The sequence below is a fragment of the Numenius arquata genome, chromosome 1 (genome assembly GCF_964106895.1).
Source record: "Numenius arquata chromosome 1, bNumArq3.hap1.1, whole genome shotgun sequence".
Lineage (NCBI taxonomy): Eukaryota > Metazoa > Chordata > Aves > Charadriiformes > Scolopacidae > Numenius > Numenius arquata.
Genome location: NC_133576.1, coordinates 40,104,776 through 40,128,625, shown reverse-complemented (window position 1 = coordinate 40,128,625; position 23,850 = coordinate 40,104,776). Strand labels below are relative to the sequence as shown.

The following is a 23,850-nucleotide window of genomic DNA, read 5'->3' as shown; positions in this document are numbered from 1 at the left end:
ACAAGATTTATTGCGTATTGTAAGAACTCAATAATCAAGATTGCACCCTCAGCCAACAACATTTTTCCCTCTTGTGCTAACCAAACTGTTATTTGACAGTAACTTAATGCTGCAATGCCAGATCAGATACAATATAAAAAGGAATGTAATTTCCTTTTCTATTAGTTCAGAGAGTAAGAGATATATTCATGAATGAGGGATAAAAACCTTACCACTACTTTAAGCTCAAAGCTACTTCCAGTTTTCAGCCTGGTTTCCTAAGGAAAGGAGGTTTACTGTCATTGAGTTGCCTGCCTTTGTCCTATCACTGTCATGACTTTTCAACTTGTGGGCCACTTTCAAACACATTTTACAAAAAAGGAGGTATCTCAAAGTTATGGACTCAATGATCTTAAGGGTCTTTTCCAACAGAAATGGTTACAAAATTCCCGTAAGTTCAATGAAAATTAGCAGCTCAGTAAGGAAAATAGGAACTTTATTAGTCCTCTTGCTTATGAAGTTGCAGTTTTAACTCAATCCTTGCTCAGTTTCTCTGGCAATGACCAGATGTGTAGCCTGCATGCACATGCCTCCAAACCAGCCACATCACTTACTGTGTCTTGCTGAAGCAGTAGGCATGGGTGAGAAGGATGCAAGTAGGAAGAGCGGATCTTCCTCTGTGGATCAGAGGCCACAGAGAATTAAGGGAGAAATAAAGGTACTTGCACTGTGTGGAGTTTCATGGCAAAGAGTTGGGGTTGCAATACTTGGAGACTTTGAAAGGAAGGGTGCAGGGTACACTGGACACAAATCCATAGGAAACCAGGCTTTGTTGGCACCACTTCTCACAAAACAGCTCATTCAGGTGCTATAAGCCTACAATAACTGAAGGAATGCATCAGCTAACTCAGAATAAGGGAGGCAGAGGTTGTTGTGCCTTGTTTTGCATTCATGGATAATACGACTGGAACTGCGTACGGGCTGTAACAGAGGAAGTAAAGGTCTATCACGGATCTGTGGGGAGCCTTGGCAGGCATTACTCTTCAGGAGAGGCTGATCTTGCCTTCTGAAGCACATGTACACCAAGAGCAAAGTAAGTGCAAATACTTACTCAGCAAAGAAGTGCTGGATTTTTCTCAACAACAACAATAAGTCATAGCAAACATTGTTAATATTCTGCTTTTTCCAACAAGGAAAAAAGCATGGCCCTTTTGGTTACTACTTGCTTAAGTGGCAAATATTTTCATGCAGCTAAAAGGAGAAGCAGGGGGAGAGGCCCATGATCTTGTTATTGCTAAGTATGGGGAAAAAAAACTTACTTCAGTAGTTTTATATTGCACATAATCAGCTCCTTCCAATTAACAAAAATCATAGCAACTTCTTTTTCTGTTAGCAGCTCAGATTCCATTAGTGGTTTCTGGAAGATCTATAGATTCAGAAAATTAAGCAATTTAGAAAGTATATGGCAAGTATACTTACTTACTTACATCAGTCTTAGTTAAGACTGATGTTGCTCATTTCCTTAGTCTGGAGGTGAGAAAACTTCACATCAGAGTAGCACTTGACACTCAGCGGAACAGACTCCAAACATGCGCTGTGCCCTAGAGATCCAGTGTTCCCTGATAATATGTTAGTGAGCGGCGTACAGCTTTGAAAGAGAATACTCTAAGTTTGTGTTGGTGGTATTATGACCTGGATAATCTGTTTGAAACTTGGGAATTTTTAGTTAGGGGTGTCCTGCAAAATATCCCAGGATTACTTTGATAATACAACTTAAAGTACATTTTACTTTGGACTCTTTTATGGAAGTTCTGATTTATCTCACAGTGTCCCAGGTTTGCACATCTTGACCTTTTTCAATAAAAGGGCTTTCCCTCTCTGTCAAAAGAACTAAGTCACTTGCCTGTACTAATTCCCTTTTTTCCACATAAGAGATGCACCTTGTAACATTTAATGAAAATCACAGCAAGTGATAACTGAGTGCCACTGTGAATGTAGAAACTGGCCCATAAAGTGCTTCAAGCTTTAAGAACTTATACATGAGTAATAAATATTCAAAATCAGGAGCAAAAAGGGTTTACTAGAATGATACTTTAAACAGTGTTTTAATGATGGCAACACAAGGGCTTACATTAGTTGCACCCACACTCATACATGCATATATATATCTATAGAAATAGATATACAGATGAAGATTTCATACAGATCATCCATAGGAAGTCAAACACAGCAGTGATACAAAATGAGTTTGCACAGTGAAATTATTGATTTACTTTAAAAAGATGAGTGATTAAAACCTGTTCCTAAAGCTGCTGTGCCATCTTACCTCTGTGACCAACTGCAGATCATTTACGTAGTTCTCTTCTGTGACAATGAGCTCATGGATGTATCCCTGCCTTTTTCTTTCAGTAGGTGTCAACATATCCAGAAGATGCAAGTCTGCACACCCTGGAAAACACAAAAGGATCCTAGATTTTACTTATGGTCATTCAGATCTGCAGCAGTTCAAATAATGCTTAATGAACAGTAACTACTGCCTGTTCAGTTCACTTAATCGTTGTTCACATGTAATGGCACATCATTAACAGCGTTTCATCTCTTAGTGACTCAAAACATTGTATTTAGCACATTAAAAAAAAAAAAAAAAAAAGGCCATTTTTATATTATAAGTTTTCTCTGGTAGCAAAGCTTAGAAGTCCCTCTCACCACTACCTGCCCATTTCCAACCTCACTCCGAAGCTGACTGTCCCCTTTAGCTGTGTCATTCAACTGGAGCCACACTGTAAAACAAACCCCCAAATGGGGTGGCTGTTAATGAAAAAGGGGGCAAAGACTTCATCTGGTATTACTGTCAAAGAAAATGTAGAGATATCCTAAAAGGAAACAGAATTAGGAAGGAGTGCTACAGTGACCCTTATGGTCTGATGGGTGCTTTGGAATTTCAGCCAATTTATACTCTAAATTCAAGCTTAGCCTTTATCCTTCTAGTCGAAGTAGGGATTGTAATCAAGAAGGTCCTGCAGAACTTAATTACTTCTTCACAATGCAATTAAAAATTGCTTCTAAATTTTTGAAGGACGTGAGCCAGAGCACATGAAGCTTAGTGAGGATCACTCCACAGATTTCACTGATTTATAGGCCAAACCAAAGGGGTTTACTATTGTTCTCCTCTATCTTTAAAAGCATGGGAACAGTTTGTAATTAAGAACTCGTCTTCCATCAGTTTTGTCCTTTAATTTTTGCAAACCACCTTCCTTGTGTTTATCCTGTGTAGATGCTAGAATTTTTATATAAATTCTAGAATCTCAAGTTTTATTTTCTATTCAGAATTAGAACAGAATGTTTCATTACAATTTTTTTCTGTAAGCCAGTATTTTTCAGCTGAGCTTGATTAAATTCTTCTCAGACTGTCAAGCAGAATGTTTTCTTCCAGTTTCACTTTTTACACTACTTTTATTACTTTTCTGCATAAAATAAAATGCATTTCAAAAAGCAAAGGTAAGGTGTTTTCAAATAGGTTGAAAACATTTGTCTTTAAAAATGCACTATTTACAACTATTTCCACACAATCAAAATTCTTCAATTTAATTCTTTCCCCCACCCTCCAGCAAAGTATGGGCAAATTCAGTATATTCCTCCCCATTGAAACAAACTTTCCTTATGGAAAAAGCTCCGACACAAAAATATTCAAGGGGACCTTCACTTCATGGGGCTTAAAACGGTCAAGGCTTTTTTTTTACGTTGTCCACCAGCATCAACAATGACACCGGCCTACTGAGATGGAACGGGGAGAGTTTTTGATCATTTGTTCACATATGCTTTCACAAAGTGAACCCCTACTGCTCCTAATCACATCACACTCTGGCCAACTCCGTCAGTTCTTTGCATATAAAGTCAATACTTAGATAGCATTTACTGCTTTTTTAGCTTCCTGACCGTAACTCAGGAACTGATTCTGCACTATGCCACTAGCAAGGTCCATGTGTACGGCCATTAAGTTTTTCATGGGCTATCTTGAACTGCTGCTTCAACTACTCTGTGCTCCTGAAAAGTTAATGACAGATTTGACTTTAAAAAAAAGAAAAAGAAAAAAAAAAAAGAAAAAAAAAAAAAAAAAGAAAAAAAGAAACAAGCAGAAAAAAAGAAAAAAAAGAAAAAAGAAAAAAAGAAGAAAAAAAATAGATACAAGGTAGTTTCCTTTGTAATTAAGAAGCTGAGAACAGATCAGATTGGAAGCATAGCACATTGCAGTCTTTTAGAATACGTAGTTGAAACTTTGCTTGAAATACAAAGTAGGTTTTGAGAAATATCAACTTTTTTGCCAAAATAATCAAAGCACTAGGCACATTTCAAAAGCCAAAAGTTTCATTTCTGCTTAATAAATGGCTGCTTTCACAGCGTTTTCTTAGTTATCATGTAAATCAGAGGTATAATAAACAGAATTAGTTCTCCCTATGCACTGTCAGCTTCATTAAAAGTGAACAAAGTGTTTAATTATTTTTCTCCAGAGACTGGGGAAGTTTAATGTTCAAAGATGCTGATGACCTTGGTTTGAAGTGTGGTTTCCAACCACCAGCCTTTTAGAGGAAGCATTTAACACTTTGAATCACAATATATTTTAGCGGCTAGCTTGACAGCCAGCCAACTGGGATGTCAATGGGCTACTCTGAACTTCAACGAATGGTCTACTTTTGCACACCCAATATTTGGGAAAATAGCCTGCTTGAATCTGGGCAGAACGTGCAGGAGACATTTTTGTGATAAGGGATTTTCTTCATGAGGTGCACACGCACTAAGATTCTTCTTGTCTTTGTATTAAAAACACCAAAGAAGAACTGGATTCCTTTCCAAGGGGAAATGTCAGGCCACAGGGCTCTAGCTAGTTTTTCATGGACACCAAAGTACTGTGCAAAGTACTTTTATGAAGTTCCAAATTCCACTTGCAGCTGTAATAATACCATTCATGAATTCAATCCGCTAAACCAGATGCCTGCTAGGGGCTAGAAAGCGCCCTCGATATCAGACATTTGCACCAACAGATGGGAAAGCTCTGCCGTGGGTAAAGTACGGGACCTTACCTCAGTGTAGAATTGATTAATGTTTCTAACTTAAAGCACACAGATATGCACACTTGCACACAGCCGCTCAGGTACTTAAAATCAGGCACTGGGATTTGTCTTCAGTTACTGAATGCCCCATTCTTTCATATTTTCTCTCCTGCTCTGAGAAAGCAGAGTGTTGGATCCCATCTGGAAGGTGCCGAATTTGCATCCTGAGCTACAAACAATCTAGCAAGTTCAGAAAAGAACCGGGAAATTACAATAGCTAACTTGGTGTGTTCACAGTACTGTGAATATGCAAATTTCTGCCCTTTAATTGAATAACCAATATGACCCCAAGCAGAGGCGTTCTCACACATTCACCAGACTGGTCATTCTGTTCGGACTTACAGAAACAACATTACAAATGCTGTAACTAGAAATCCATGCTTTGACCTCCTGTCACCATAGGACCTATAGGACTAAGGGATGCTAGAAATGCAAAAACTAGTTTCAAATATCATTCTAAGAAGTAAACTTGTTGTTTCTTTTCCTTACAAAGTCAGCCCTGAAAATGTGGGTGTTACAAGCCAACCACTAAGCTTGAAAGAGATGTGCAAGAGATGCTGCATTTTCAGAAGGCTGGTTCTGCTGTGGAACTCACTGATCCACGTACATGGGCACAACTTCTGATTTCTTCTCATTCGGGGAGATTTTCTAAACAAGGCAACTCCCCGATTTCACTGTAAACCTCATGCTGGCCCAGTCCGTAATGACAAGACCACAGCAGACAGGAATCTGTTCTATTATAGGGAACTAGAAGTAGAAAAAAATTATGTCAAAAAAACTTAAGGTTTTCCTCCAAAACCTTAAGTGGGGAGAAATAGCACTCCTGGCACCATGATAGCGTTCCTTCACTCAAATTACAGCACTTCACCATTCAGTCTTCTTATCAGCCAGCTTCAGACGTGACCACCAACTTCCCTTCAATATCTTGCAGGATGGACCCTCCACTGAGAGACTATCTATCTCAAGCTTTTGCTGAGGACAGCGCAGAGTCTGGTGATCAAACAGATCTCTCCATCTCAAGCTTCTGTGATGCAATATCACGTTTCACAGCTATTTTCAACAATTTCACCATGTTTATAATCTCTCAACTGGAGTAGTTGAGTTTATTGGTAGAGCAGAGCATTTTCTTCTGGCACAGACAAAAGCAGGCTCTAGAAACAAGTCTGAAAAGTCGCACTTGCAAAATATTAAGCATTACTTGGGTTTTGCCAAGACCACACACCACCAACATATGTGCCTCCTCCTCCTGACCACACCAGTCAGCTATTATCAGGTGGGGAGGATTGCCACTGCCAATCCACACAGGCCAAGCAACAGACTCAAGGACCTACAAAGGTCTTACTATTTCAATTTTCCCTTTTTTTTTTTCCTTTGTTTTGTTTTGTTTTGTTTTAAATTCTAGAACATGCCTGAGTGCTAAAGGCAAGTTTTGTAGTCCTTAACACACACTTGTGATACACTACCATCATCTTCATTTTGCAATAGCAAAATCTTTCTGGAGTGTTTTAGGTTAATACCTTAGTTTCTATGAAAAAAAAAAAAAAAAGTTAAAAGTTTTAGTATTCAATCAAGGGAAGGAGATGAAGAAGAAAGGTGAGACAGTTGAGAAGGAAACATACTAAATCCTTTCAGAAAAACTTACAACATGCCTACCACTCCCTTTCCAGAATCTGCTTGGAGAGAATAAAATCCTACACGTGAGGGCATGGATGCATCTAAAAGTATAAATAGGCTGGGTTAACCAATTCCTGGACTGGTTTATCTCACATCAGATAACTTTAAATCTCAACTCTGAATTATGACCCAGGACCTATCTTGAGCCCCTGACCACTTACTGTACAGTAATGGCAAATAAGTCAAGAGCATCAGCCACAGATCCAAGCAGAACTCAACAGTCCAATTTTACATTGTCTTCCACAAAGATAAAGATGTTGTGTAGGTATTTCACTTGGAGTCAGAAATGTGGTAACTAAATGTAGTATTCTAAAAGTTAAAATACACTATTTTATTATTTTTTCCACTTTCTTGGGCAGACCTCCAGCTACCATCTTTCCCGGCTTCAGGTCTTCCCCCCAAAAATAGAATTAAAGTGAAGCAATCAAACCAGATTTATTTGAACACTCATTTGGATCCAGAATTACTCCAACATATGAAACAATTCAGCAGAGAAAACTGCATTTGACAACGTGAGTGCGATGGACAAAACATGAATCCCGTTTCAGCCATCTAGGCCCAGGGCACAGAAAAACTTTATCCGTGACACTGATTTGAGCCCGGTTCAGACTAGCACTCTGCCAGAGCTGGCACCAGTTCACAGCCCTATACCGGTGGGTACCAGCAGAGCCGGCAGCGTCAGGTGGATCAGCTGTGAGTACAAACTGGTACCTGGACAGACCAAACGCAGAAGCTGGGAACTGAATGGCTTATAGACACAGGGCTTTGTCTTGCTGCCAGGGCCAGCTGCTGCCGAGGGCTCAGGCTCAAAAAGGTAGGTAGGGCACGAAGAAACAAATGAGAAGCTTGCGCTAGAAAACAGAGCCGTATCCTGTGATCAAGGAGCATCATAAGGCCACAGGGAATTCAACACCTTCTAAAAGCTCTACACCCACTTGTTGCACAGCTACCTCGAGTATAAACATCTTTCTGCCTATGGATACTAACAGTTACCTTTTCCGTGAAATGCTTGAATAAAATTATTCCACAAGACTGAACTTGTTCTAAAATTTGACTTCTTATTCCGTGTTGCTCCACAGGATTAATAAACGTTACAGAAGAAGACTTACAGGTTTGATTCAAATTAGTTTCCAGCTCTGTGCAATCTGAATTTTTGTGCTGAGCAGCAGCACTACAAGGCTACAGGGGTAATTCTCGGGGTTTGGGTTTTTTTAAAGAAGTTTCCAAATTAAGATGTATGGAAAGAGAAGAGGAATGAAACAGCTCTGAAACTTGCTGTAACAAGTTACAGAAATTTGTTGTGTATATCAGATTATGTTTCTATATACTATTAATGTTACTAGGTTATGCCAGATATTTAAAATAACTATCACGATTTCTCCTCACGCGGACAATAACTCAAAATGAATCCTTATCCATAGTGAAGTGCTCCTTTGCAAGCTATCAAACAACAAGTGCAAAAGCCCATAAAGTCTACATGCAGGAAATGAAGTCTTCATGAAAATAATTTACATTTTTAACTGCATCCAGGACAACCTTCTGAAAACATTCTTTCAGGGTTTGGAATCAAAAGGTGACCTCAGCACTCTCTGTTTAGCTAAGTAGCAGCTTGTTATCCAGTTGTCTGTGTGCATGCGTTTAGCTTGCAATTCAACTGATTAAATGATATTTGAGCTCCACCGTCCCTGGACTTACTGTAGTTGTCTAAAAAAAAAAGTTAAAAATAAGCCATTTATTGTAATCAAAGAGAATTGCATATAAGGAGCTATTTAACAAGAAGTTAAATAGCTGGAGTCAATAATCACGAAGAATTAAAAGAACCGCTTTAAAACCAGAGAACAAAACCAGAACGTGCAGTTATTTTGCTGCCTCACAGGAAGGTTATGGTAATAGGCCATTTAAAAATGTGTTCAGTGAGCTCCTGGGGAGCAAAAGATGCCACTGAAGTTCCAAAAGAATTGAGATTTAAATAAAACCGATTCTGAAGACAAAGCAAAGCATTCTCGATAAACCCGCACCTTAGACTCTGAGTTGACTCGCACAGATTTAAAGCATTGGAATTGATATGAACAAATCCCCTGAAGAAACATTCATGGAAATTTTTCCTCTGCAGCTGAATCCAGAGGAAAGACAGGAAACACACTGAGATTCTGGAACGAGTCCAGAGAAAGGCAACGAGGCTGGTGAGGGGTCTGGAGAACAAGCCTCATGAGGAGCGGCTGAGGGAGCTGGGGTTGTTCAGCCTGGAGAAGAGGAGGCTGAGGGGAGACCTTATCGGTCTCTACAACTACCTGAAAGGAGGGTGCAGTGAGGTGGGGGTTGGTCTCTTCTCCCAAGTCACAGGCGATAGGACAAGAGGAAAGGGCCTCAAGTTGTGCCAGGGGAAGTTTAGATTAGATATTAGGCAAATTTTTTACACTGAAAGGGTTATCAAGCATTGGAACAGGCTGCCCAGGGAAGTGGCAGAATCGCAAACCCTGGGGGTATTTAAAAGATGGGTAGACGTAGCGCCGAGGGACATGATTTAGTGATGTTTTTTGTCAGTGTTAGGTTGATGGTTGGACTCGATTTGAAAGCACCCTTCCAACCTAGGTGATTCTGTGACTCTATGAAATCCTTCTCAAGGTAAAGAGAAAAACTGTGAACAAAAAAACCCACCACCACTTGGAGTAGTCTCTAAATCCAGTCTCCTTTACATCCCTCAAGTGACAGCTCATTTTCCTGAGCTCCTGCGCAAAGGGAAAAGGTACTTTGCAAATGAAAATTAATACAAAGAATGAGTTCAATGGACTGGGCAGCGGTGAGACCACTCTTTTTCTTAATGTTGACTTAAAATACAAATAAAATCGAAAATCCTCTGAACGGTTTCTTATTTTTGTCTGTGAAAATCTTGTTTCAGCCTTGACTGGGACTAGTGCTTATTGGCTTTGCAGACACAAATTCAGGGACCGAAGAAACAAGAGTGTGGCAACATTTCCATCACAGGAGACAAGCATTTTTTGGAAATAGGTTTGCTTGCTGCAGTCTGGATCTGCAACATTGGGAGGTGACCGTGTGCCTTAGGAGGTTAAAGATATTTTTCAGATGCACCAGGAAGGAGGAGAGAAGGTCAAAACTGGATTGAGACTGAAAAACTATTTTTTTGATGGTAATAAACCGTTTTCTTTATTAAAGAGTTGCTTTCATACTCCCTTTCTCATATATGTATCTATATATGTGTGTGGTATATATGTACACACAAATGCAAGAAAAAAATCCAGACAAGTAAGGAAGAATACGTGCAGTATCTTGTTCCCTGCTGCTCAGGGGAAAAAACTGATTATGAGGAAGATTAAATACTACCATGCCAAGTTATAGTAGTACACTTAAGAACTTTAATAATTGAGTAAATAACCATTATAGGTATGTCAACAATGTATGTCGATATAAGCCACAATGGTTTGAATATCTTTGACTAGGACATTTTAAATGTGTTTTGAGGTTCTTGGGAGTTAACTATTCTCAACAATAATAGACTGATTGATAAAGCTGTTGCTCTGTTGAGTAATACACAGTACTCTGCTGTTTGAGGAGTCCTGGCACAACATGTGTATGTGGGGGTGTATACGTATGTGTGCATTTGTCTGTCTGTCTACAGAGGGACAACTTCAGGCTGTTCTTCTCACTTCAGTGGAAAACTGACCCCAAGAACTTTTAGAGAACTGTGATTTTGAAAATCTTTTATGAACCATCACTCTCAGCAGCTTTAAGCAGCATGTTAGGAAACATGTAGCCTGCAGATTATTATAATAGCTTTATTTTTCTTCTCACTTGAGTTAAGGAAAGAAAAGCAGCACCTGAATCCCCTATATCCAAAGTATTGCCAATATTTCGATATGTAGAGAAAGTATGTTTCTGGCCTGAAGTCATAAAAAACAAAATGTCCCTTAGGACAAACGCTTTTAGTCAAGTTATAAATCTTTCAACACAACAGCTCATTATGGGAAAATAGAGATATCCTTTCATTAAAATAACATTTTAATGCACAAAATATTGAAATAGTGGAGCAAAATCTGGCTACATCATTCTCAGTAAGCAAAACAACGGGTACTGAAAATTACAAGTATTACGTTCTGCTGAATTTCTGTCATATCAGGCAGCATATTTTTCAGCAAGTGGCTACGGTGAAGAAGAAAACTTTTTTTTTTTAATGGCACAGAGGTAAATGAAAAATTTGTGCATGTTAAGTACTACCCTAAAAAGAAAGAAAATCTGTGCAATTGTGCATGTTTTAAGACTAGAGCTTCTGGCATAAAACACAGAGCCTAAGTCAACGTAAACCCATAGTAAAACAACAAAGTATTCTTAATTCACCTACCAGTAGAGTGTCAAAAAATATCAACTGATTTGTAACATGTAGAAAGCATTGAATAAAGAAAGGTGCAAAAGGTTGCAGATAATCACAACCAATCTGAGTAATTATATTGAAATAATATTCAAAGAAACAAAACAAGTGTCACTGAAATTAAACAGGTGGGCTGCAGGCTATTCTGGTGGCAAATTCATTACATGCACTAATGCCACTTGGTGAGTTCTGTGTGTACACAGCAACAAGACAACAAACACATTTTAGTCTATCTTTTATATGAAGAATTTAATTATCTATACATGTAACTAATTTTAAAGGCTGTATTACAGTTGTTAAAGCTGCAGGTTTTTATATATTTATATATTTTACATTCATATTGATGAAATACTGAAGTGCAATTGAATAAGGAGCTTCACTTGTTCTTTGCACTGCATGATGGGTCAGAAGGAGGGAGATGGGGTAGGATTAGAAATGCTACAACACTGCCAGCATGAAATTTAGAAATAAATGAAATACGTAAACCAGAACATAACTAAATGGCAAAGTAATTAGTAGAACGGCTATATTGTGCTTGAGGCATTGGGAAGAGAGGGTTTCTGCACTGACAGCACCAGGCATTTCATCAAGAGCTTGTAACTAATGCTGGAAAGACAAACATGGCTTAGCTACAGCACATCTACTACATAAACTTGACTGTAAGCTCCATTTAATATTAATTTGTATAAATTCCACAGTCTAGTTTAAAAAAAATGTAAACATTGGAAATTAATTGCAGGGAGATATTTCTATACATTCTTTCTTGTCAGGAAATTACTTGTTCAAAATGTGTTGTTCCATAGTCATAAGAAAGTAAAAATGAGAAATCAAACTTCATGTAACCAAGATGAAAATCAAGAAGTTAATTCTCAAATCCCACATGAATGTAGCATCCTATTGATCTCTGATATGAAAATGCAAAAACCGAAACATCTGAGACAAACACAAATCGGGGTGTTTCCTAACTGTACGCAGCTACAAGTAATGTGCAAAATAAAATTAACATAACTGGGATAACAACATTATGCAAGGTTAATATCTCTTGCATTGGAAGGAAGTTAATTTCTTCTCTCCACAATGTATTACACACTCAACAAGGAACACCTGATACATACAGTACAATAACTACAACAAAATACCTTATCTGTAATTGGGCACATTTAAAGGTCCTTAAACTGATTTAACTCCTTCTGTTCTTTTGCAATTAAAAAAAAAAAAAAAAAAGACAAAAAAAAGACATATTGACAACACTGGACAAGTGAACAATAAAAAAGAAAGATACATAAAGTCTCAAATTTATGGACATTTGGAACAATTTTAATAGCACATGCAGCATTCCTTGATAGTGGGTCTTTTTGCACAAACAAAATTACAATGAAGGAATTTAATTTATACTTTTCCTTTAAAAGGCTAAAATATATATTTGAAAATAATTTTAAAACTACTGAAAGCACCTGTGCAAAGGTGGAAAAATTAGTTTGGTAACTATGAAAGCCACAAAAGGACCCACTATCCTCTGATTTTTTTTTTTGTGTGTTTTTTTGTTTCATTTTAATTTTGCGTCTATCTCTGTAGGTAATTAACTCAAACATTGCGATTACATGCAACTAATGTAAAATGAGGTAAACTGCTCTGCAGTGTGTTCTTCTACTCAGAAGGCAGTAGATGATCATGCTGGAAGCCACATGATCAAGGCTGCATCTCCCATCATCCCTCTGGGCAGTGATATGGGATAGTGGGTCTCTTTGAGGACTTTCAAGCCTGAGTGGGGGATGGACAACATATGATTCCTAGAAAAAGGAGGAAAACAACACATAAGCAAAACAAAACAATGAGCAAATTCAAGCTAGGAAAATGAGTCAGGCATGTAAACAGCATGGTGCAAAAAATGATAAAGGGTAACATGCTACAAAGGGGATGGGAACTAAAAATAAAACAAACATAAAATAAGGTTTGCATTACGGAAGGTCTTCAAAGAGACTTTGACAAGTGCAGCAAGTGGTGAAGCTTTGAGTTCTGCAAACCACAGCAATGCTGCATGTTTCATCTTGAAGTACTACACAAATAATCACAGCAAGGCAGCAGAGAGGGTCACTTACATTGCTGGCTTGGGTCCATGTCTGTTGTCAGCTTCACATAGTTGGATGGAAAGAGACCCACTTGTCCATTCACCTCCCCTTTCCACCAGTCTGGGTCTTCCTTGTTAAGGACGTTTATAATCTGGCCTTTATTGAATGCTAGCTCATCGTCATTCTGTGCAGTGTAGTCATACATGCCAATTACTTGGCACACTGTAAGATAAAGGAAGAGGTCTATCGCACTGGTAACGTCTCAGCAAAACATAAGCTATGCATAAACCAACTAGGAACGCTACAGATGTCACAGGATAGTTCCAAGACACTACACTGATCTGAACCAATCCTATTGCAGTCCTGTGCTCCTGTAGCTGAGCACTCAACAAATTGACTCAAGGTGATTAAAAAAACCCAAAGTTTCCTAGCAGCCTTGCTCTCAGTCAGCTTACTGAGGGGTCAGGGATCACAGCAGGCAGCACAAACTGAGCTGCCTGGAACTGCACAAGATATTTTTGTTTGAAGGTCCTCAGCAGTAGGAGAAGATTTTGCTAAAATCTTAAATTTTAGGAAAAGTCAAACATTTCAAGGATGTTAGCTTTCTGTTGATGCTTCTTCTTTTGCCTTCCCCCTGACCTCGAAAGCATCACATTTGTTGTACATTTATAAAAATAGCATTTTGCATCGTCATCAACCTGTTCTGGAAAGTATCCTTTCCAACAGAACTGGTCAATGGACAGAAGTCTCGGAAACTAAGTTTCCTGAAGTAAGTTTCACTACCTGAAGCCTGAAAAAGGCACTTTTCTCGTTAGCACTGGACAGGCTCAACACAGCTCTGTAATTCAAGAGAAAGCCAATGGTGATATCCCTGCACTACCACTAAGACATCAGGAACACAAAGATCTTGGAAAGAATGAGGAAAAAAAAAAAGCAACCCAAGGCCACTGAGGCTGCCCTATTGGTACCACAGGACTGCTTCCAGCAGCCTATTTCCTATTCCCTTACTGTGAAACTCATCAAATCTGGCTGGTTCTCAAGAATATGGCTGTTTCTGTTCAATTATAATAGAGCAGTTTTCTTAATTCTTGAAAGCAGCAGGACTGCTTATTTGAATATATAATTTCCTCTATTTCTCTGATACTTTCTCTATGCCAAGTCACAGGACTTCTGGTATTTTGCCTTGAGACACAAGACTTCTATCTAATTAGCCTTGCTGTCAGGTTCTCTCCATTATATTAATCCTAAAATTTTCTTTTATCTTTTTTCTTGTACTCAGCCAGCAACTTACTTAAATTTGTCAAATAGCTCCTCTTTTTTTTATTTTATATTTCAGAAATTACTCAACTCCTTTTAGTTAATACATTGTGCCTGTTCACAAGGATTAAAATCAAGTAAACTCCCCATTTAACAGGACTCTGCATGTGTCTCAATATTTAGCTTTGTTACTTGCAAAAGGGAAAAAAAAGGGGGGAAAAATTTTTTAAAAGGGGGCACTCACTGTCATTTGTCACACCTAACACATCAACTAATCAAAGTGTACGTTTCCCTGGCATACTGGTGTACTCTTGTTTTGTGCTAACACAAATTCAAATGTGTGAACACCACTGATGTTCATGTTTCACTTTAAAAACCTGGGCACCTGTTCTACAGCATTCTTGTAGTAGGCTTACAGGTCATTACTAATATTAAGGACAATAAGAAGTTTAAGCTAGACCATACCTGAATACAATATGTACATTAACAGATTTGTAACCCTTTCTAGAGTTAATTTCTTTCAAGAATTTTTCATTCAGATAATTTTCTTCTAATTCAAACAATTTTTATGAAATTTGGTACTGTTCAGTATTATCGTCAAAATATCTTAACACTCCAATGGGATCACAAGGATCTCTTAAACTTTGGGAAGTAATTTAAGAGAATTCTTGAAGAGATAGGACACCTCAACTGAACCTGAAGCATCTTGATCGTATCTACACTTGGTCACAAAGTTTAGAATATACCTCAGTCCTGCACAGGAAACTCTTATAGTAGTCCCAGCAACAAAGTTCTTCACTTATTTTAAACTCTAAAAGGTACTCCTAAGTACAGAAGCAAGATATAGTCTACCTTCTCTGAGCCCCAGTGCTTTTCAGCCATTTGTTTCCTTTTTAGAAAGATTGTCTGTTGGTTAATACTAGTCCTACTGCAACAGCAGGGGGAATCCAGGTTCTCATACAACACTCACGACCGGTACAATCTATGATGTTGTCTTTCTTTAAACAAGCAGAATGATTGAAATATGCTTCCCACTATTCCTATATTGTGATCTCCCTTATGCCTGACTAGGTCCAAGTAGCAGTAACAGTTCTTTTCATTTCTCAACACCAGGAAGGACATGTTCATGGCACAAGTTTAGAAGGGAACACATACAAAGCAGTCAGAAATTAAGAAAAACCTCAAAGTATAAAGCAAAAGCATCCATGCAACATAATTAAAAAAAAACCCAAACAACAAAAACCAGTTGTTAAAGTCATGCAGTTTGCATTACAGTATGGCAGATGGAAAGGATATACATCAAAATGTCAAAAGAAACAGAGGTTTTGGTGATATTAGTTTCTGATGGGTTCCCTATCTTCAAAACCCAGACAGCAGTAGCACTCTCGGACCCTTCACAATGCATCACCTTGGGCATTTTTCAACCCTTGTAGATGGTTTTCTTCAGGCCTTCCATGTATTTTGCTATAGTAAGCATCCCCACTACTTTTGCTATGAAGATGCTTCTCAAGCATTAATCTCTTTAACCTTTTACATTAACCACACAGTTAGCGAGGCCATCTATCACAATGGAAAGACAAGATAATTGTTCTCATCCTCCAAAATGAAAGGTCTATAAAAAAGTTGAATTCGATAAAAACGAATGTCATTAAGACTTTTATATTCTGTAGGCAATGAAAAAGAAGTGCTAAAAAGTTTATTCTGTAAAAGTTTTATTAGCATGTGTGAAAACTGCCAGACTGTCAAACCTGAAATAATTTAAAAAAAAAAAAAATATCATATTGCCTTATAAAAAAAACCATGTGTCTCAATGCTGAGTTATCATTTTAACTGCAGGACCCAAACTCATGAGTCTTTACAGAAGTCTGATTTTCTGAATTTTTATGACTACTATCAAAGGAGCCAATTAGCACCATTTATAACATTTGCCTTCTCTAATATAGTACTTCTTTTTATACCAATGACACAAGAAACTAATACCCCAGTATTTTATTCTAGTTGCATGAACTACACGATGATCCTTCATACATATTTAAAGAAGAAAATTATGCTCACCACCATTTTTCATTTAGAAACATTTATTTGATTTAATGATAGAGAGTCAAAAAATGGCCCGGGGAAGCAGCAAGCCTTTTCCCTCTGCCATCCCCAACTAAATCCAAACAGATGACAGACAACCACATCAAGTTTTTTGGGTGGCTCATGGAAGAAACATATCCATTTTACATGTTTTTGATTGATAACAATCCTCTTTACTTAGTACTAGACCAACTCACAAGCCCAAAATGGTTCCAGACTGAAACAGCTGCAAGGAATGAACTTCTTGTTCTCAGTCTTCTGCCTGTCTTTATACCTTGCAGTAGACTGACAGGACTGTTTGATATTGCCTGTGGTGGAGCTCTAACAAACAGCTTAAAAACCATAATCGTCTATTGCTCTTGTATCCTTTAATAAACCTTAAAATAAGTAGCTCTATAGGACAAAAAGCTACATCTTCATTTGAGTGGTTTTCTCACACTTCATCTTAGGAAAAAGGTTCTCAATGAGAGGTGCTTCAACTGCAAAGCTCATTGACCATCCTGAACCTTTAAAAACTCTTTAACTACAATTAGAGCAAATAAATGATGACTGATGGTTTGATGACAAATCAGACGACTGATAATTTGAATATTTTACTCTTTAAGATGTAATGTCACAGATCGCTTTTTAGCACTCCGCAGTTCATACCTAAGGGACCACCACCATAAATAAACAGACCAATTGTATGCTCGTCTCATTTAAAAGAAAAAAAAAAATTAAAACCAAGAGTTTAACCAAAGTGACTAGTATAACAGATACTAAATATCCTAATGAATATCCTTAATTATTTTTAGAAGTCCTATTGTAAACGACACACATTACAGAAGCAACTTTGTTAATGCAACCACCTCACTTACCTGAAGGTAATGCTGTTGATTTAGGTAGCTCAGTTGGTGTAGTTTTACTGGTACCAGGGCTCAAAAGTTTTACATAATTAGCAGGGAACCATCCTATCTGCCGTTTTTTCCCTCGCGCCTAGTAAAAAAACAATTCTTTTAAGAGGATTAAGCACATCAATAGATCTTTAGACAATGTAATTTAGCCAATATTTTAACTACTTGCAGTCACGCTGTTTTAGAGTAAGAAAAATGCATTTTATAAGGAAAAAGTCAGGTATTTTTGTGGCAATAGTTTAATATCATGATACTTCTATTACGTGAAGTAAGCTTTCATAAATATATAAACAGTAGTTTATAATATCTAAAGAGTAGTTATTTACTACTATATGAGTGATCTTTCATTTCATTAATGTTCCTACTTTGTGCACTTTATAATTAATATTACAACCTGATCCTTCTAAAAGATTTCTCCTGATTCTCTTTAAAACATAATTCTAGAATATTAAGCTAGCTATTGCATTAATGAGTGGCAGCCTCTAAATGCTTTTTCATTATGCAAAGAATTGCATTTAAATAGGCACCTAGATGGCAATAGTTAAAGTAGAGATTAAGAATCCCAATTATCTCTTTTATTTCGAAGAAACAGTATTTAAGCTTTTTAATAGTCTCTCCTGCCCAAATAACAGAGTATAAATATAAGTCACATTAACCAAGTGCTAGAAGAACAGCAAAACGTCATGGCAAGAAAAAAACGTGTAAGGTTTGGATTCAAATACAAAATCCCAAAGCCAGATTCGAATCAAACAAAAATTAAGGTTTGGCAACCACAAATACCTACGGATAGACACTGTCCAAAATATCCTAATTAACAGATGCTCAAGTTTTGGAAAGTACACTAGATGTTCTCGTACCTATCTAATCAGAGAACACCAGCATGAAAATGCGGTGCACACGTGTATTAGCGTGCGTGTGGTCCATGTGTGTATGCTGAGAGAGCAGCAGGTTACCATACACCTGGAGAACAGCAGCGCTCCACAGTTTGTAATGCAGCTGCAATGAGTCACCCTCAGAGACAGGATATTGGGCCAGACGAACTGCAGGTCTGATCCAGCGTGAAAAAGTTTGTGTCACCAAAACAGGATAGGGTTTTGACAGAAATGGCATCCTGTTACTTCTCCAGCTGCATTGTTCATTGCAAATAAAATCAGAAGAAAAATCCCTACTGTAAGAAAGGTTATTCTAAAACTTTGAATCAAATCTCAGCTTCTAAATCTATTAAGTCTGTTAAGAATTACTTTAACCACTTATTCTCTTTCTGTGTTGTTAGAAGAAGGTTGGAATTTTGGGCATGTAGAATTCTGCGTTTAAAAAAAATGAAAATGCTAATTTTAGTGAAAAAAAAAAAAAAAGAGTCATCTAACACACGTACTGTTCTTTAACTATTTCCTTCCCTCTCTTTTTCTTCACTGAAAAAGAAAGCATTTGATCTAAAGTGTATCTAGCATTCATTTTAAGATGTCCTGGAAGACTGCATTAAACTTTATAAACGTGTAATGCTTAACACATTTGCCTTATTTTACCTTCACTCTGACCCCTAAGAAAGTATGATCAAAATTTACTTGAGGTTGAAACTGATTTGTACATATATTTCAAAGAAATCTGCCACTTTGAAATTAAATGCATAAAGAAAAGTTAATATTAGTGCCCTTCTCTAAATCTTGTCATCATTTCACTATTTATTTTTTTTTTTTGCAGGAGCAGGGGGTTTGCTGCTTGTATCTTTAATCAATTCCTCAAACTATTTCACCATACTGCTGCATTAGCCTTTGTGCTGCCATAACAAAGGAGCAATAACTAGTATTACAGTGTTGAAACAGAAGAATAAAAAGAATAAGTAGGGAACTGTTAATGAAGAAAAAACCTAATTCATAAAACCATACATAAGACAGTAAGGTATCCATAGCTACATATGAGTATTTCCACAACCAAAAATTAACCTTTAAAAAAACCCTCAAATTAGCTGCTAAGTGGTAATTGTGACAGCTCTTGCCCAGCAAAGCTTATTTTCTATCTTAAAATACATTTAATGTGAGACTCTTTAAAGCTAGAAATTAACAACAGCATAAAGGTTAGTGAGAACGAAAATCAAAGCAATCCTGGAAGATGATTTCTCCACAAAATACATGAAAAACATATCACCAGGAAAGGCAAAAAAGGGCAGGGTAATAATGTGGAAAAAATATATGAATTAGTTTGAGTATCTTGCAAAACTAAACCAATTACATTATTTAATGTAATATTCCCTGCTTAAAAAAAAAAAAAAAAACTCAAACCAAACAAGACCTCATTCAGTGGTAGAGAATGCAACTGGGAGAAAAAAATAAAGGTGGCAAAAAAACCCCTTTGCCACTGAGTCACTGAGAATCAAAGTTTCTGAGTGGTCAAATTCTACTCAAAAAAAAACCTGGTTAAAATACTTTATTATCTTCTGATACAATACTAAAGCTCTGTCCTATCTGATGCTTGCAACAGACACCATTCTTTTCGTTCTTCTAACACGAAACTGAGCTGTTGCTGGGATGGGGCCATTAGACTGGTATTCTACACCGTCTTGTTCATTAAGCTACCTGAAAAAGTGGTGGCCATCTTACAGAAAACACTGCTGTAAAATACTTCTCAATCTTTCAATAAAGAGATAGTCAAACTTTTGGCTGAAGCAATTCAGAAAGCTTCTTAGGAAGTCATTCAGGACTGCACACCCCAGTACTTCTTCCACTTTCACAGTGCACACATCTATTAGCTGATCCGAATGCATACGATACACATGGTCGCTATTGGCACGGGACATACACAGAGACCCTGCCACTTAACACAACAGTCCCATGCGCTCCCATTGCACGGCTGGCTTTCCCCGCTCTCTGACAAGTCCTTTTTTTGCTCACATGAAGAAGAGTACTGGACACAAGACTGCGAGGATTCAAAAGCAGCCAAAACAATGCACCCTAAAATCCACTCCTTTCTTATATGCGAAGAGCCTTCAGGAAAACGTAGAAGGGAGTGGACTGCAGGCTGGGTCTCATTTGTGAGATGGGTATCTTTGACTTAGAATGAGGCAAAATGGCATTACCCTGCTGTCCTCCAAAGTTGTTTCAATCTCAAGGAACTGGGATGTATATATATTTTTGTAAAGGCATTTTAAATGCTTAATTGCAGAACCTTGTCAAAATTATTTATTATTGATGCATTAATAAGTTTGAACGAGTAAAAGATTACAAATTTTTTTACATGGAATTTTATTTCAAAAAAAACAGTAACTAACTTGGAGCTCTCCTTCCCACCAGCCACCTGGATTCTTCTTTCTGATAAGAATCAACTGACCAGGAGCAAGAGTAAGCTGTTCTGGACCCGTTGCTGTGTAAGAGGCAATAACTTGGGCAATTTCTGTTGAAGCGTGGGGGAAAAAAAAAAAAGTTAATTTGGAAAAACCTGAACACATTCTCTATAACATTGACTATTCTGACTGGCACAATATATCCATTTTGCATTTGTTTTGCATTTCTTTCTATAAAATTGCTATGTATTTATGTCATTCCATGAAAACATATGGTAATTATGAAACAGATCAGAAGTTCACAGCACTACAGAACACAACAACAGAAGTGCAGCAGCTCTATGGATAGGATATAAAAATATTTGGAATAGAGAAGCAGCATAATGACCATCATTAGAGCTACATGACTCTTAATAATCAAGTGTCATAATACTGTTTTCCAATAAATACATTTTTGTAGCATCAGTTTGGACTAAGCTCCCTAAAATGAAGTGACAGATGTTGATGACAATATAATGAAATCGCAGTAACAGAGGTGCAAACTAATGAAGGCCTGCAGAAAATGTCTCATCACCACAGTAGAAAAAAAAAAAAAGTTTTCAAAATGTAACAAACAGGATTTATTTTGAAATCTTTATTATATGAACATTAATACAAAACTGGTGCCTTACTTGATCACCTACCAGCATGAATCTGATACAGAGTAACCACGAGCTCACAATTATCTCTCCATTACATAACCCGAAGCAGACAACGCAGTTTACTCCATTTTACAGTGGTTGTGGAAAGACAGATGATAACTTAGTTACCACAAAGTCTGGCAGGGTTAGCCCATTTTTCGAATGAAACTGAGCTGACAGGAGCTTGTACGTGGCTGTAGGTATTTTGATGTCCACCAGAAAGATTTTAAGTCAGGTTTAGCATGTCATCAAACCATGTTTGGAGTGATGGAGAATGTTTAATACTATGATTATTGGGAATCTTTCATAAGCGAAACATGGTAGATTGGGGTAGGTGGAATCTGTGGGGAATTTTTTTTTTTTAGCCTCCATTTAGTTGTAAAGGGTCTCAGACATCCAAAGCAGCACAAAAGTGCTGTTGAAAACTCCACTTTAGGATCCCAGTACACAGTCATTCATCACTTAACAGAATAATTGGGGGAGGAGGGGGGCGATGGGGAATTTTTTTGTTTGTTTGTTTTTATGAAAAACTTTTCCTGGAATAGTAAATTCTGACCCTGTGTTTAAGACAAATGAGGTTTTTATTTGGCAAGGCATCAAATAAAATTGGGGACCATCAAACAGCCAATGCATGCACTGAATTTGGCTGGTTATGGTTGTGGTCTAAGACTGTCCCTAGAACAAGCCCACAGCAGAGCCAGTAGAACAAAATCACAGAAATGTGTCTCAAATGCTTCAGTGCAAAGACAGCCACCTTAATTTAAAACCTCAGCAGTTATTGGATCACAGATAAATACATCGCTTGAGATTTTAGCTTTTATTTGAAAATCTTGATAAAAAAAAATATCTGTGTCAGTTGTCTTCACTTATGATTACTGTTTGCATATATTTTAAATCTAGTCTATCCTGAAAAACTGGCACTGGAAGAGGAAGTAGAAAAAGATCACACCTGGCATCAGTTTGTCCGTTTATAAAACGGCAGAAAGCAATGTGACAGTGAGTGTGAGGTGGACTGGCAGTCCAACACAGCAGCAAGAGCAAAAGGGACTGAGGCTGAAGGGGAACAAGTACACAGATGTGGTCTCCAGCTTTCTCAGGGGCAGCTGTACTAAGAAAGTAACACAGTGCTGGGCACCATCCTACTTGGCCCTCTCTGTCAACAAGCACCAAATTTCCTGTGGCCAAGAGAAACAGCAAAGGCGCTCAGTAACAACACATCACCCACAGGCTGGGAAAGGAGGGGGGAGTCTGCTGGTAAGGCAGAGAAAGGGAGCAATCATTGAAAAGGCAGTTGTAGGCAGAGGAAACCACAAAGCCAACTCCCTTGAAACAGAGGGAGGTTTTGTTGCAGGGAAGAAACAACAGTGATTTGAAGACCGCCAGGAAAATGATCAGATGGTTTTCTTAAAATTTAGAAGGAAAGGATGAGTAGGAAAATAAAAAACGGTCAGAGAAGCATTCAAGATGTAAATGAACAACATAAGGAGGATGAAGAATCAGTGAGACGACAAGCAACCTGAGGTCACTGCAAATGATGACACATACAGAATTAACTATGGTAGAACCTCCTTCACGAGAACGCAGAGAGGGAAAAGGCAGGCACGCAGAGGTGGCACCAAACAGGTGATGAGAAAGCCAGTAGCTGAGAGAAAGATGCTTTAAACCTGGATCTGGAACTTAGCACATGACGTGTGAAAGCAGAAGATGGTGAAAAGAATTTCTAAGTAAAATACAGTAGGCGATAATAGGAGAGCAGAAAGGTTTACATAGAGAAAAGCCAGCAGCAGCACAGTCTGTCCTGTACAAAGGCAAAGCAAGAAAAGCTATTTGGCAGGAAGCATGGCTATGCTGTTAGAAAGTCTGCAAGCTCCCTGCATTTGCAGGTTTTTCCACAGAATCCCATTAATTCCTCCACCCTAGTGCCATTCAAGAGGCAAAATGAACACAATCAAACAAATTAACTGTGGGTGTTTGTCAAAATAAGTTTATTTTTTTTTAAATCAGGCAAAAATCTCTCTCATTGCCATGGTAATTATAATATTCAGTATATCATACCAAGAGAGCAAAAACCTTACACTTTGCATCTCTTTTAGAACAAGAAACTTCTCGGTTTTATCTATCAAAAGATGATATACAAGGTTCCAGGTATCAGATATCCTCTTTCACCAACCTGCAGCATAAAGAATTTTTACTGTGGACTGTGTTAAATAAATTATGATATGAATTACAAGTTTAACATTCAGCTCTTGCATATCACAGAGAAGCAGAAAGTTAGAGAAAATAACTCAGCCAAGAAGTTCAAAAAACTGAAATAGTTTTCCTTCCAGGAAGGACTTTTTAATTTTGATTTATTTAAGTATTTAATTACTGAGAAGAGATCCAATTCAGTTACAGACCAGGCCAAAAAATGTGGCCTCTACTAAACCAGGTACATTTAGAAATATAAATAA

At 37.7% G+C, this 23,850-nt stretch overlaps 1 protein-coding gene across 1 annotated transcript in view; it reads right to left on the bottom strand.

Moving 5' to 3' along the window:
- Window positions 1-23,850, bottom strand: part of ITSN1 (intersectin 1) — a 138,604-nt gene that overhangs the window by 9,088 nt on the left and 105,666 nt on the right. The window contains exons 27-31 of the mRNA XM_074155536.1: window positions 20,709-20,830; window positions 17,408-17,525; window positions 13,245-13,436; window positions 2,306-2,427; window positions 1,299-1,405 (exon numbers count right to left, since the gene is read on the bottom strand). Coding sequence (XP_074011637.1) covers window positions 1,299-1,405; window positions 2,306-2,427; window positions 13,245-13,436; window positions 17,408-17,525; window positions 20,709-20,830 — 661 coding nt within the window. The remainder of the gene's footprint in view (window positions 1-1,298; window positions 1,406-2,305; window positions 2,428-13,244; window positions 13,437-17,407; window positions 17,526-20,708; window positions 20,831-23,850) is intronic.